Genomic DNA, 16,391 nt, shown 5'->3' on the forward strand with positions numbered 1-16,391 from the left:
TCAACTCCCAACCAGCTATGCCACTGCCGCTGATTATTTTTTTCGAATCCTTATGAATACAATGGGGTATATGCCCACGGAAGAGGCAGGACGTGATTTTGCACATCAGTTTGTTTCCGAACGCGCAACCGAGGGGCACAAAGTCGGAAGCACAAGTATTTTTGACGCAGTCCACACGTCGCAAACTGAACCGGAAACAAACTGATGTGCAAAAACAGTCCCTTCTCTTCCGTGGCATATACCCCATTTGACCCCCACTTCTAGTAATACAACTACTGTATATATTTTTGTTTTTCTTCTTCTTTTAGAATTTTGACAGCTAAATAAATATGGAGCCACAACATTTACAATAAGATCTGGTATTGAAAAAAATATATTGTTGATAAAGCTGCATTGATATTGAAACAAGTAACTTATTGGCAGTGTTTTTAGTGGAGGGGCGGGGTTGGGGGCGGGGCTTTGGGCACGAGAACGCCTGCCAGCTCAAGTTCACCAGGAACTGCAAAACCGCCTGTGTTTTTTTTTTTTTTTTCCAACCTTGTGACGTCAGTGTTAATGTTTCTGCAGTAAATCACTTAGCACGTTAGCTAAATTAGCATGAAATGATGCATAAAGTAATTTCAAACATTGTGGTTTTATTGCCACAAGTAACATATCTAACCACATAACCTTGTGGCGAGTTCCTGGTGAATTTGTTGTATTAGCCGACAGAGGGTGCACTCTCACCTCTTCTCTCACGCTCAAAGCCCCGCCCCTCCACATTACTACGCTGCCAATAAGTTGAAATAGAAAAAAAGAGAACTGAAGCTGAAAACCTGACACTTGTTTAAAAAAAAAAAAAAAAAAAAAGGAGTGTAAAAAAAATCTGCAGATTGACATTGAAAAAGAAAATTCTTTTTTTTTTTTTTTTTTAAATATCTGTCTTTTATTTTTCAATGCAACCTTTTACAATGTCAATACTTGTTTTAAAATGCCAATTCTTATTTCAATGTCAATACAGCTTTTTACATATTGACATTTGTTTTTTCAATACCAAATCTTATTGTCAGTGTTGTGGCTCCGTAAATAAATAAATAAATACATAAAAATGCGGCTTACCCAACGTCATCTTACGTCACTCCCTATAACGTTCGTTAGGAAACTTTTCTAGCAATTTTTCTTCTTGGTGACCCATCAAAAATTGACCCTCGACTTGTTCTAGGCCATTTTGGGAATTCCTGGCCGAGATTGTACGTTAAAGAAACGCCATGACGAACAGAGACCGTTAAATAGGAAGATCGGGGTGAAATCATTATAATCAGACTAATATTTTTCTCCTTTGAAAATTGTGCACCCTTCCAAAATTGTGTCATCTTGTTAACTTCCCCCTTGCCACATCATAATTTCCGATGGGATTCATTAAAAATGTAGGCCGGGGCTTCCCAAACATTTGAAACTTATGTCCCAAATTGCACATTTTGTTCTTCCACAACACAATTTTCTTCCGCCTAACTGTCGGCAAGCCAACAAAAGTCAACCCACCACCTCCCTTTTGGAGACCGGGCCCCAAGTTTGGGAGGCCCTCCATGAAAGATGAGGAATGTTAAATGGGAAGAGGATGGGATGCAAAATGATTTTACTGTAGTGTTGCTAATGAGCGGTCATTTTGTCTAAATGAAGATCCTGAACTCACATCAGCATAGTTCCAGCAAATTTGTATTTTTAGAGAATAGTAGAGGATGCTCCTTTTTTCCATTTTTTTCTTTTGTAATTTTGCGAGGTAGAGCGGAAGACTTAGCGTGATTGCTGGACTATAAGGCGTACCTGATTATAAGCCGCATGTGCCCACATTGAAAATGAGATATTTACAAAGAAAGACGGTACTATGTAAGTGACCACTTTCATTATTGTAAGCAGAAGATCTCGCTTACCCACTTTCAACTCGCAGAATGCAGGCAAGTCATTCTTCCCCATGTCATGGACAATCACAGTGTCACGGCAAAATTCCACATAATGTGATGAAGAGAAATTGTGTTTAGTCCTAAAAATTGTACAAATCATTTATTTGTGCTTTTGCATATTTAGAAAAATGCTACAGTATATAAACCAATTTATTTGTAATATGGCAGTAGGGTTATTATAGTTTTGGAATTTTTCATTTTAGTTAGTTTTTATTAATTTTCAGGGTTGTTAGTTTAGTTCTTTAAAAAAAAATTTACTTAGTTTTAGTTTAGTTTGTTAGTTTCAGTATTAGTATTAGTTTTTTTTTTTTTTTTTAATGTGTATTACTTGTGTACAATATTTAAAAACCACCATGGGAGCAACGTCACCTGAAGCTGCTTTTCTATTGGCTGCTGCTAGATGACGTCACTTTTGTGACATACTTTCAAACGTCATTATTCCGGTTGATATCAAAATAAATATACTAAAAATCACATTTAAAATAATCCCCAAAGGCTCATGCATTAAATTAATTACCAAAGACTAAAATGAAGGACATGTTTGCTATAATTAGTTAGTTTTAGTTTTGTTAACATAAAATGTAGTTTCACTTAGTTTTTCATTTTTTTAAAAGTATTTTCGTTTTTATTTTCTTTCAGTAACTATTGTTTTTTTCATTTACATTTTTTATTAGTTTTAGTTCACTATAATAACCTTTAATGGCACCTGTTTTTCGATACCCTCCCTTCTTACTTTGACCATCTCCAAACATTTTTGTTTTGTTTATTTTATTTGAACTGAGTCAAATGCCATTTTTGGCATATGTCGCGGGCCACCAAAAAATGGACGGCGGGCCGCAAATAGCCCCCGGGCCGTAGTTTGGACACCACTGCTCTAAAACAAGCAAAAAAACAAAAAAAACAAAAAGAGGACACATGCACGCTTTAAATTAATGGCAGAAGTTCCCCCCTTCTTTTCATGTAACCTTCCGCCGATGGCCTCATCCACAGTACAAAATAGATCCCCAAAGATATCAATGTGAAAATAAATCAATTTGTCGATGGGAAATCCTCCCACACAGAATGAGAAAAAGATCAAATATTCTCTCGCTTCGTGTTAATTTAATTAATTGTATGACTACAAATGCTTGTTACGGTTCAGGATGTCAAAATTCATCTATTAGCCGCATCATTTTATAAACCGCACGGTTGAAAGCGTGTGAAAAAAGTTGCAGCTTATAGTTTGGCAATTACGGTGTTTCTAGTTCTCTGCCACCATATCGCCCCTTTTTCTCCACCCCATGCTATGCCACTGCTTTAATTTGGACCAGGGGTTACCTTCCCGGCTTCCTCCTCAGGTAAATTCGATTCATCCTGACGATTGGCGAACCCCTCAAAAATTGAGACTTTTGGGGAATTTTAAAGTCAAAAAACGACCCTATTTTCTGACAGTGCAGGCAAGGTGAGATTGCTTCTTTTCTTGCCTCTTCTCCCCCCCTGTCCCCCTCTTCTCCTCTTTGGTCAGTCCCCTCTTGACGCTGACCTCCCCCCCGCTGTCCTCTACCTGCTCTTCTTCATCCTCCTTTACCGCCTTTCCACGGCTGCTGTGGGAGCCGCGCGTGGGCGGCCCTCCGAGCAGTCCAGGCCTTGTGCTATACCTCCCTTTTTGTTGTCTCCCCCTCCCCCTCCCCTCCCCCCCTTACTCCCCCTTCCTCCTCCCTTGCTAGGTAGTGACTAACCATGTCCACCAGAGAAACGATCCGCTCCTCCCCGTCCGCGTCATGGAGATTCCGAAGCACGCCACCTACCCGGTGTGGGTGCCCGAGTGGCAGGCCGAGCGGGAGTTTCAGCTCATGACCTTCTGAGGAGCAGCGAGGAGGAGGAGGGGGGGTGGGAGGAGGTCTGGAGGAAGAGGAGGAAGGGGAGAGGGGTGTACAGTTAATATAGCAATGAAGAACCTTTTTGGAGAGAGAGAAATAATATTCCCAATCGTCCTTGTCCGAAGTTTTTTTTTTTTTTTAATCTTGTGTAAGTAGTCACGCCGTGTTGTTGTTTTTTGATTGATTGATGATTGGAGGGACGGGAATATGCCTTAATGTCCCACAATTCAAATAAAAAAAAAAAAAAAAAAAAAAGCCCCTATTAATTATTCTGACGCACCTCCCTTGCCGCCATCTTGGATCATACCATCCTCCTTCCTAGTGCTTCCATTACGAAGAACTTGCTAAGACGTCTGTCCTTCTTTTATGCGCGTTGACAAGCACATTAAGCTCGGAATTTGCAACAATTTCCTTCCTCATGGTCATCCAGTGCTATTTATAGAATCCCAATAATGTCCCATTTACAGATCCTTCGGTCAACTACAAGGGCTTTCCAATTCCACCCCCCGATTAGAAGAGATTTAGAATAATGAGAAATTAGCGCGAGACAGACTGCAGGGACTGTACTGGAAATGCCCCACCCCCAACTCACTCACACACACACACACACATATATACATTTAAAAAACAAAACACGCACACACACAAAAGTTGGACCTGTATGTCAAAAGGACACACGTCCCCCCCACACGTTACATCATCACACTGCCTTTTTGCCATGAAGCCGGACTGAAGGACTCGAGTTGCCACGTTCTTCTTTTCTTCTTCTTTGTCTTTTCTTTGATTCCTTCTCCTTTGCAAGTTAGACTAGAGCAGTTTTTATTTTTATGAAGGCCTTCATAAAAGTCAGTTAGCGTAGAGACAAGCTGGGGTTGCACCGACCTGTATGAATGTAGTTCCACTTGTATGTATTTTCCACTTGATTTATTTATTGATTATTCTTCTGTTCTTCTATCTTTTTTTTTTTTTTTTTTTTTCCCGGAGATGATGACGAACTCTCGCATAATCGCTTTTTCTATCACGAGCCGACTTACCTTCAACCCGATAGACTGCTGTATATCTTGTATTGTATTTGATTCTATACATGGAAAAAAAAAGAAAAAAAAGGAAGAACATATATGAAATGAAATACTGCCTTTTATCGTCCATCCTATACTTTGTGGGGAACTGCAAATGTTTGGCTCTCAATCTGTTGAATATTTTGAAGTGAACTTTGTGACTTGCTTTGTATGGTGTCTGTATAGAAGCTCAAACAAGTCATCCTAACGGTCAAAACAAATAAAAATGTTAGAGATATGAAACGTGAGTGCCAAGTCTTCCTCTCTTCATGCGTGCATGGGCGTTTTTCTTCATGTTCTGAGTGAGACCATGCACGTCTGTCCCGATTCATCTTTTTTTTTTTTTTTTTGGTGGGAAGCTTTATTGAACAAATTATGATGCAAAGATGCTCTTTTCCCCTGTTTTGAAGGAAAGATGTGACTTATTTGACATGTAGAAGCTGCTTATACCCTTTTAGGAGTTTTCAGGTCGTGGGAAGCTGCTGATAACTAACATGAACTAATCCCTTCTCTCCTTTTTTAAACTTTTAATATATCGACTGCGTTATGCGCAAGCGGCAGCCGCTCGCCCCCACCTGAGCTGGGAGTCAAACCGGCAGCAAAACGGATCGCCGAAAAAGGGTTTCAGGGCTGAGTCATGACTCAAAAATCAACCTCAGAATAAATATGTGGTCGTCCTCAGTGTTGAGATGTGTGTCAATTGTGGTCTTGCTTTTGCACGTTGGTGTTACTGCTCTTTGTCGCGCTGCTCTGCTTTTTGTCTTTGAGCTGTTTTGTTTTGGACTTTTATGTTGCAACTCACACACACACACAAAAACAAACGCAGATACACGCACACACACGTTCATACTCTTGCACAACACAAACCATGACATCATCATTATCATCATCATCGTGGGCGGCGTCTGATTGTGTCTCTCGTTCTCCTTGCAGTCGCGGAAAGCCAGCGAGCAGTCAAAGAGCGTTGAGAGTAAGACAGACAGCATAGGCAGTGGAAGGGCCATTCCTATCAAACAGGTGAGCACGCGCACACACGTTACAGCCTCAGTTTCCCACAATGCACCGGGTGAGTATAGAGCCAATCACGGCTCAGCTTGCAAACGTCGCGTGACCAAACTCAGAAAACAGGTCAGCCGTGATTGGTCGTTACCTGAGCCCTGAGCAACTGCGATGTCATTTTCAGTATTTGTGACTCCCATTCTACAAACTTTAATCAGAATATCATGGTGGCGCATCGAACACATTATTGGAAATAACATTTTTGGGTTGACTTCCCCTTTGAAACAATATATAAGATGATATAAAAAAAAATAATAATAATCTCACCTGACTGATTTTATCTCATTTGCGCCCCAAAACGTATAAATACGTTCTATTTTAAATGTATTAAGTATCCTCAATATGTGTTTATTTTTTATGCTAGAGCATTCAGAAGGCTTTGATGCAGAATCACAACTACAGAGAACGGGTGAAAAAATTGTAGTAATTACAAAAACGGCCAGCAGGTGGCATCAGAGTATAAGAGCACAACAAAGGGCCATGATGAAAACAAGCCGTTTGCCCACAATTCTAAGCAGATTTGTGAATAATGATAAAACTCAGCTATATATCTAATGCTAATTACTGGAAAACGGAAACAAAAATCTAATTGATGAAAGAATAGACTAATCTTTCTTTTGGTAGTTTCCATGTTTTTATAGCAATAGAACAGAATATTCTGTGGGCCTTGCAAAATCAGTCAAAATCCAGTAAAACAGCCGGGAGTGAAGGGGGTTGCTTCAGTGAAAATGGCTGCGAGTGAATGAGATTTATGGATGACCACAAATGACTCGGATCTACTCGAAATTGCCCAAATAAATTTGGGCCCATTTTTTAGTACAGTCGTAGTAGTGATTCCCAACTTCTACTGTGCCATGAAAGATAATCACACAGTAAATTCTGTAGAGTCAATTTGACTCTCTTTAGAGTGGGACCAAATAGACTCAGTTTCAGAATAACATTTACACTTCGAAGAGAGTAAAGAATTGGAAAAAAAAATAAAAAATGAAATCAACTCAAGGTCAACCTACAGCTTGGGAGGAGACACACATTTCCTGTTTTCTGCTAGTATATCGCTCATGTCAGCTGCAGCTGATTCCATGATTGCACGGAATCTTCCAAACTCCAACAGACCAACAACGATCTTTGGTCGCTTGGAGAAAAGCAAACAGTAGGAGGGGCATAGCCCAGGTAGTAGAGTGGCCGTCTCCCAAGCTGAAGGCCGTGAGTTCGAACCTGAACCCTTGAGTCAGTTTCATTTTATTTTATTTTTTATTTTACTTTCTTGCTAGTATAAATCTTAGTTTACTCTAAAACTGAGTCTATTTGGTCCCTATCTGAATAGAGTCAAAAATTACTTTAATAGAGTCAGATTTACACTACAGAATATTCTGTGTAGGTGTACTATGGGAAAAACACAATTTAACCTAATTGGTATGAAAATAATTTATTTAAAAAAAAATATTTAAATATATCTTGCTCTTCCACTAGAAGAAAGACTTAATCTATGTATCTACCTTTTCCCTATTACAACAAAGTGATATCTTCATGTTAACTAAACAGGCTCAGGTTTCACACTCAAGTAAATGGTGAGTGAATTGAGAGGAGGCCATTATTTCAGTATATATGTATTTTTAAACTGCCTTGAGATTATATTCATGTCAAATCTGAGCCATGGCTCAATAAAGGTTGGAAACAATTGCTTTAGTTGCCCAATGAAAGTGCTTCTGAGATGTTTCACCTGTCGTGTGTTAAAATGGCCACTAGATGGTAGCACAGCACAGATAAAGCGGTATTGAAGGCGACTCACAAATTCCCAAGCACCACTGTGGCTTTACTGACATACTGGGAGCATACAATATGTAACACTAATGTCAAAAGACAAAAAATATATTTATATGATTAATATCCTTAAGTTTATAATAATTATCATGTTGGTCAGATTAATATGTTTTATTATAATTTCTGCCTTTGTAATGACAATTGCTTGAATTGCACTGTCAGAGAAACATTTTTATTTGATATTTTGCATTATAAATAACTTGTGTTATTGTTAATGGCCGTTGTTAATATTATTGCGGTATATTCATAGGGCAAAATATCGTGAACGGTTGTCAGCATAATGTAGAACACAAACTACAATAATAAATACATAAATGATTAACATGTTAATAAAAAGTGAGCATTTGTGTTGCACTGTTTGCATCACTATAAGCATACCTATTCATATATTTAAGTAATTTGTAGTAATTAAATGTAATGTCTTTTATGTTTATCGATCGCATAGCTGTTCTTACTTTGTACTAAATTAAATACTACTCATACACTGAAGTAGAACTTTATATTAACTCATTTGCTCCCAATAACGTGTAAATACGTTGTTTTTTTAATGTTGTAAGTGTCCCAAAGACGTATTTATACAGTTTTTTTGTTGTTGTTTTTGTTTTGTTTTTTTGTTTTGTTTTTATGCTAGAGCATACAGAAGGCTTTGAACGGTTGCAGAAATGGTAGTTATTACACAACCGGCCAGCAGGTGGCACCAGAGCAAAGGAGATCAACCAGGGCCATCTAGAAAAAAACCTCAATTACTTCCAATTTTAAATAGATTTGTGAAAACCGCTAAAACTTAGCTCTCTTCTAATGCTAATTGCTGCAAAACAGAAACAGATAGAAACATACTTTTTTTTTCCTGATTAAAGAAGAGACTTTCATCTTTCTTTTGGTAGGTTCCTTTTATAGCAATTGAACACAATATTCTGTGGGCCTTGCAAAATCAGTCAAAATCCAGTAAAACAGCCGGGAGCGAACGGGATTGCTTCTGTCAAAATGGCTGGGAGTGAATGAGTTAAATCATGCCTGCTGCAATGATTTGATTTACTTTGTTTGTGTCATAATAACATATTAACATTACATCATTATATACATGGCTAAATAAATACAATGAATGATACATTAGAAAAGTTCTGAATTATATATATTTTTTTTAATGAAATGACACTGAATAAGATACAATATGGAATTAATGACACATTTGAGTCCAAATCCTCCATTTTAAACATGGTCATAAATATCTGCCCACAACATGTTTGCATTCGTTGTCGTGCCTTCTAAAGTAGATGAATGTCATTCCCTTGCTTGTCTACCTGTTCCAGGTGAGCAGGAAGTTAAACACTCACGCACACCCATGCACCTTCGAGCCATCTTGAGGGTAAAGCCCTCGCATTGTTAAGCAACACATTATGTGGCACCACCTTCTTAAAGTATCATGACACCTCCCATTCCACCCCACTTTTTTTTTCTTTATCTACAAAGGAGTTTTTCGAGGGTGGAGGGGTGTAGTGTGACTAACAGATCTGCAGGCCAGTCAAATGGACAATCAAGGGGGATCAAAGTCTCAATGTGATCTTAATTACCACTCCCCCACCCCCCTCCTTCAAGCAGGGCCAAATTACGCACGGCAGGCCTACCCCCCTCACTCCCCCCTCCCATCTATAAAAATAGTTCGGGAGGACAACTGCTGAGGAGGTATGGACAGCTAACGTGTGCACACGGTGGGCCTATAAATATGGAACTTCCTCGACAAAGTCAAAATTTCAACCTACGATGCCGTAATTGGCTAACATCAATTTTTTTCTAGGTGAGGTTGAGGTCTACGATTTAGTCACCCACACATGAAATCTGCTCCCCTCACTCTCCATACGAACCACATAACGGCAAGCTCACAAGCATCACGCCTCGCTCGCCGTTTGCCGGCAACCGGATGTGACACAAATGAAAAATGATTCCGTCCGTTGTTAAAGATTTTCACATTATCGCCGCGGCGTCGTCTATCGATCCGCTTCACGCCGCCGTCGAATAATGCGAAGAAGCGGCGCCTTGTGATTGCACATATAGATTAGTGCACGCCCCAGCAAGATCATGAGATGAACAGCATATTTTCTTGTAAGAACACGCGGCGCGACGGCGACCCGGGTTGCCCGCCGGCGCCGTCATTTTGCTTTCTATGATTAGAAAGCGCTGTTTATACTTGTTTACATTTATTTTATTGATGGCGATGAGAAGAGGGGGAGTGATTAGCTGAAGGACATCATCAAGTTTACCATAAAAGCATCCATTAAAAAAAAAGTAATTAGGTTAAAAGCACTTTTTGATTCCTAAAAACTTTAACAACGGAAACGAGGTCGTTGAAAAAGAAAGTTAATTTTCTGTTATTTAAAATACATAATTTCATCTCTTTTTTTTTGGGGGGGGGGTCCCAATTAAAGGGATACTTTACTTATTTAGTCATTTTTGGCAGTCAAACATTAATATTTTGCCTATAATAAATTTGATATTTTCATTATTTTTCACGTACAATTAGTACCTTTAAAAACACATTTTGCAACTTGCTGTCGACTGAAAATGACATCACAAAGGGCTCAGGTAACCAATCACAGCTCAGCTTGTGAATGTCACATGACCAAACCTAGAAAACAGGTCATCTGTGATTGGTTACCTGAGCCCTTGTGATGTCATTTTCAGTCGACAGCAATTTACAAAATGTGTTTTAACTCTTTTACTGCCATACGTTATCAAAAAAAAAATTAATATGACAAAGGCATTTTGATCATTCACATCATCCTTGAAAAGTCATGTTTCATTGTAATTTCATACGCCGGCATCCCCATTGTAAAGAGATGAAATGCTGCCATCTGCTGGCCATAGTTAATGTTTTTGATTCCACAACCTATTGACCAGGCAGTTCTGCATTTAGATGTTGCACTGCCCAATGATTTAAAAAAAAACAACAACAAAAAACAGTTGACGTTATTTAATGTTTATGGCGGCATACGTCGTGATTTTAAGAATCGTTATTTAACGTTTTTGGCAGTCAAAGAGTTACAGGGACTAATTGTATGTGAAAAATAATGAAAGTATCAAATTAATAAAAAATATTAACTTTTTATTGCTATAATGGGCTGAATAAGTGAAGTATCTCTTTAACACTGATGCACAGTCACAAAATTATTATGAGAACAAACAAACAATGTAATTACAGTGATTATATAGCAAATCTGGGTAATTAAATTGTACAATTACTAATGCCAGTGTGGAAAATGACATGTAGCAAATATACCGCAGATATTAAAATGAGAAAGTTATATGAAAAATGTGTCAATTTGGCAATACAAAATTGCTGCGCTTCCTGATGAAATTAAAACCAAAAACTCGCGCGTGCACGTGCACACACACACACCAACAAAGTGACGGTCGGGATTAGGATGATTGTCGGCAAACAGCCTGGTGCCCAGGTCACCGACGGTCAACTTCCTGATGTGTTAATCAGGATTAAAGCCTGCAGTTTGGGCCTTGCAAGCAAACACACACCCTCCTCCTCCACATTCCCTTCTCCATCACATACACACAATGGCTGTAAAAGCACAAACATGGGCTATGTTTAATCCCCTAATTAAGCGTGCCCCTCCTCACCATTTAACAGCAGAGAGCCTGCTGGCCCTCCTTGTGTCAGAAGCGTTTGGTCACCTCCAGCCGAGGAACTTGCTTTGTTTGCCAGCGGATTCCCTCGGCAGATAAGAGAACCTTAAAAGCCCCCCCACGGCCGCCACCCCTACATTGGATGATAAAGTCCAATAGGGGGGAAAAAAAAGGAAAAAAAGGGCTTTGAAGGGGGCGATCACACTCCCTAATCCCCCGGATTAGAGGGGTCTTCCAGAGTTCGCCGTGTTATGTGTATGAATGCAGGAAGGAGGTCTGAATGTGCCCCAAAGGAGTGCGAAGGTTCAGATGGTCACCACAACGAATCACTTGCATCACTAAAGATGACAGCCACTCAATTGGAGGGAATCTTTTCAGATTTCTTCTTTATTATCACTAAATTTTAGGATGTTTATATGTGTTTTAAAATGTTGACATTGCAAACTGTGCTGTGACACTTTTGTTGGTCGACGTAACGGAAGAGTTTTCTCCGTAGCGTGTCGGCCATTTGTGGAATGCACCATATAATATGGATTAAATCAAATTTCAAAAATCTGATTAGGTTAGATTATGGGTGGACAAATTTTAGTGCTGAAGAGCCGGATTTGATTTTTATAACAAATGGGTTCCGTTTGTCCAAAAAAAAATACAAGCAAAAATGTGCAGGTAAAAAAAAATAGGTAATTAAAAAAAAAAAAAAAAAAGTGCTTTCTTTTCATTTTTTTCATTACTAATGATTAATCCATTAATACATCAAAGAAAAAAAATGTTCTTCACTTTTAATTATAGTACATGTATACAGTGGTTTTGTTGAATAAACTCAAAAATTCAAGGCAACTTGATAAAATTTAAAGTTGGGCTAAATATTTAAAGTTTTACTGTTGTGAAAAAGAAATAAGAGTTTACAAAACGGTTCCACTTTTGTTGTTGTTCCTTGAATTTAAAGATATAAGAAAAGAAAAAAAACTACATACTGTAGTTGACGTAAATGTCAACAATTTATATTTTAAAGTTGTTCCAACTTAAATTACTGTTTTAGCCCTCAAAAAACACAAGATGCTTTTTTTTTTTTTTTTTTTCAGTGTATTAAATAAATTATTTCCGTATTTAGGAGGAAAAAGAAAAAATAAAGTATAAATAAATCTTAACGGGGAAGTCAACCCAAACATTTTCTTTACAATAATAAATTTTTTACAGTCCCACTAGTTTAGACACGGTATTTTGAATAATATTGTGTTTGTGGAATATGAGTTAAGCAGCAAAATCCAACCGTTTTTGTTTTTTGTTTTTTTCCATCTCAGGGGGTGGTCATTTTGTCACTTTCTGTCAACTAAAGATGACATCACAGCTGCTCAGGGCCCAGGTGACGGCCAGTCACGGCTCAGCTTGTAAACGTCACATTACCAAACTACCAGAAAACAGGGGAGCCGCGATTGGTCGTGACCTGAGCAACTGTGATGTCATCTTCAGTCGACAGCAAGTGACAAAATGGCCGTCCCCCGAGATGGATAAAAACGGGTGGATTTCGCTGCATAACACATTCCTCAATTGCTGTAGGATTTAAAATGTTATGTTTGGACTAGTGGAGGCACATTCAACATGTTATTGTAAACAAAAAGTTTGTGTTGATTTTTTTTGTGGTATGTTTGCTGCAATGCTCGCTTTATAGGTAAACCTCTACTTCAGACAAACTTGTGCTTAACATTTCCGACCCGATGAGTTCTTGTTGCTCCGAGCGCTCTGCGTCATAGCGGCGCGAGCTGATTTCATGTTGTTTAAACGTCCATCGATGGCTGCCGCTCACCGCGCGTGATGTCGTCTCTTCCAGGGAATCCTCCTGAAGCGAAGTGGCAAATCCCTCAACAAGGAATGGAAGAAGAAGTACGTCACGCTGTGCGATAACGGCGTCCTCACTTATCACCCCAGCTTACACGTGAGTATCGTCGCGCCCGCAAGCCCCTCCTCCTCCTCCTCCTCACATTCCATTTCTTTTTCAATCGGGTTTATGTGTTTGGTCCGCTCCCTCCGTCCCGACCGCCGAGCTTCACTCGCTCTCCGTGCGATTACATTTACTACCGCTGCTGCATCGGAGTCGATTACAAACACGTAGCTAATGATTGGCCTGGGCTTGATTGCTGTATAATGGCTGTTTAAGCCACTCTCCTGTCTCGGGCATTAGTGTTAAGCAAGAGGGGCGTCCTGGTGGTCATCTCTCCCTCCCGCGGCGCTCGTTCCCGCCGACGGCTAATGGAGACACGGCCGCGTCTCGGCCCCACGCTGCCATGTACTTGTGATGGCTCTCCCCGCGTGGCAGCCGAGCCTGACCGGCCCTCCGCATCCGTCTTTGTCACCGTCCCGCCGGGCCGCTAATACGCCTTAAACACCCGACTGGCTGTCGGTGCCACGCCGAAGAACGTCCGTCTCCATCTATGACTCTTCTTTTGTGCACGCTTTCAGTGAGGTATACAAATGCCGATTTTTAAATATGGGAGACCCGTAAACGTAGCAAGGGGAAAAAGTGGGTGTGGATACTGCTCTGGAAGTGGACGTCAATCTTAAAGGGATACTTTACTTATTTAGCCATTTTTGGCAGTCAAACATGAATATTTTGCCGATAATAAATTTGATATTTTCATTATTTTTCATGTACAATTAGTACCTTTACAAACACATCTTGCAATTTGCTGTCGACTGAAAATGACTTCACAAGGGTTCAGGTAACCAATCACAGCTAAGCTTGTGAATGTTACCTGACCAAACCTAGAAAACAGGTGAGCTGTGATTGGTTACCTGAGCCCTTGTGATGTCATTTTCAGTCGACAGCAAGTTGCAAAATGTGTTTTTAAAGGTACTAATTGTTCGTGAAAAATAATGAAAGTATCAAATTAGTTATAGACAAAATATTAAACTTTTTATTGCTGTAATGGGCTAAATAAGTAAAGTATCCCTTTAACCATTTCTTGACAATAATATGTTTTTTGTGACCTCACTGGTCTCAACATGACATTCTGATTAATATTACATTTGTGGAATAAGAGTTATGAAACAAAATCCAGCCATCAGGAGGCGGCCATTTTGCTACTTGCTGTCGACTGAAGATGACATCAATGTTGCTCAGGGCTCAGACATTGACCAATCACAGCTCACCTGTTTTCTGAAGCTGAGCTGTGATTGGTTGTTACAGTGGCAAAATGGCCACCCCCTGAGATGGATAAAAACGGCTGGATTTTGCTGCTTAGCTCGTATTCCAGTAATACAATATTAACCATCCATTTTCTTGCCTGCTTATTCCTCACAAGTGGTCGCGGGGGGTGCTGGCGCCTATCTCAGCTGGCTTTGGGCAGTAGGCAGAGTACACCCTGGACTGGTTGCCAGCCAATCGCAGCAATTATTTACCAGAATACCATATTTAGACTAGTGGGGCTGCATAGAACATATTATTGTGATTAAAAAAAAAAAATAATAATAATAATAATAAATTTAAAAATGGGGGTGACTTCCCCTTTAAAGTAGGGATGTTACGATAAGGGCAATATTATGATATTGTGATATTAAAACTGCCACATTATCGTCATCGTCGTGTTCACAATATTTAAAAGGAACACAGCTGTTAAAAAAGTCACGTTGATTTCCATTTGTGTAGTTCTTGCACCCTCTAGTGGCTAGTTTATTAGTGCAATTTAACTTTCATTAGGGATGTTTTGGTCTTCTATGTTTAAATTCTATGCTAATTGTCAGATGAAGGGGAACCTAATTTGCTTGTGAAGCAATCAATGTGTGCTTGTAAGTGCCTCAATAACAATATTTTGTTATTAGCAATTGTAGGTGGTTTATATGGATTGTTGTTATGTACAAAAGCACAATATTGTGCTTTTTTTAGTATGAGCTCTTTTTATTTTATTTATTTATTTATTTATTTTTACAATATTGTGACATTTTTTTAAATCCCCCCCCCCCACATACACACACACACACACACACAATATTGTGATAATTATCGTATCGTGACCATCATATCATGATAATATCGGATCGTGATGTTTCGATATCGTTACATCCCTACTTTAAAGTGTGTTACTTGAGATGGCCACCATGGCACACCACATACATAATCATATCTCCACCAACAATCTGGTCCATTAAACCTGACATCTGTTGAAGTACCAAGAATGACCTAGGAAGGGCAGTGTGGTGCCTGACTGCCATTTAAAAAAAAAAAAAAAAACTAAGTAGAAGAGTGGTAGAAAAAAAATGCGCTCAATAAAAAAAGCTAGTTTCACATGTCTGGTAACTTACGTTATTTATTAATTTATTTATTTTGTGTTATTTTGTTCTTACCTCTCTTTACTGTGAGATTTTTATTCCATGTATGCAGCAATGGTTGTTTTAAGTGCTTTATAAATAAAATCTTCTATGCCTAATAATAATAATAATAATAATGATAATGATGATACAATTTTAAATCTAAACATTCCATTCTTATCATAATTGCATTATTCATAATTAATTGAATAATTAATTTGCCAATTACCGTCTAAATACATTAACTGTAAATGCATTATTTTACCAATATTTTTGTTGGATTTTTTTACAATAAATCAATTGCCAAATGCCATCACTGATTTAGACAGATGTAGTAATACTGCTATTTTCACACTTTTTCCAATGTTTGTTTGTTTTACCCTTCAATAACAGTTATGTCACATGTACAAGCAGTCAAAATGGCAGAAACGGATGCAACGTTTCAGAGCTTTTTATCGAAGTCATTGCCTCATTTGCCACATATTACACAGATCAGACTTGGTGAGGATCAATAAAATATCAAATATATTCTTTCTGTGTGGTCCACTTCCAAATATTTCACGGGCAGGTACGTTTTGCACCACAGCATTCGAGCGTCTGTTCCGACAAGATAAAAAAATGAAAGCTATTAACGTCTTCTGTCTAACGAGACGGGTCAGCCTCGCAGCAAATGGATTCCGGCGCAGTCGCGAGCATCTTAATTTACGAGCCGAGCTACG

The 16,391-nt window shown here is 38.9% G+C and overlaps 1 protein-coding gene across 3 annotated transcripts in view; it reads left to right on the forward strand.

The window, feature by feature from the left end:
• The window catches only part of agap3 (ArfGAP with GTPase domain, ankyrin repeat and PH domain 3), a 208,439-nt gene that overhangs the window by 122,437 nt on the left and 69,611 nt on the right, over positions 1 to 16,391 (forward strand). For all 3 annotated transcript variants that reach the window (XM_077519531.1, XM_077519539.1, XM_077519550.1), the window contains exons 9-10: positions 5,791 to 5,874; positions 13,199 to 13,303. In XM_077519531.1, the coding sequence (XP_077375657.1) occupies positions 5,791 to 5,874; positions 13,199 to 13,303 (189 nt within the window). The remainder of the gene's footprint in view (positions 1 to 5,790; positions 5,875 to 13,198; positions 13,304 to 16,391) is intronic.

Source organism: Festucalex cinctus, chromosome 1 (genome assembly GCF_051991245.1).
Source record: "Festucalex cinctus isolate MCC-2025b chromosome 1, RoL_Fcin_1.0, whole genome shotgun sequence".
Taxonomy (NCBI): Eukaryota; Metazoa; Chordata; class Actinopteri; order Syngnathiformes; family Syngnathidae; genus Festucalex; species Festucalex cinctus.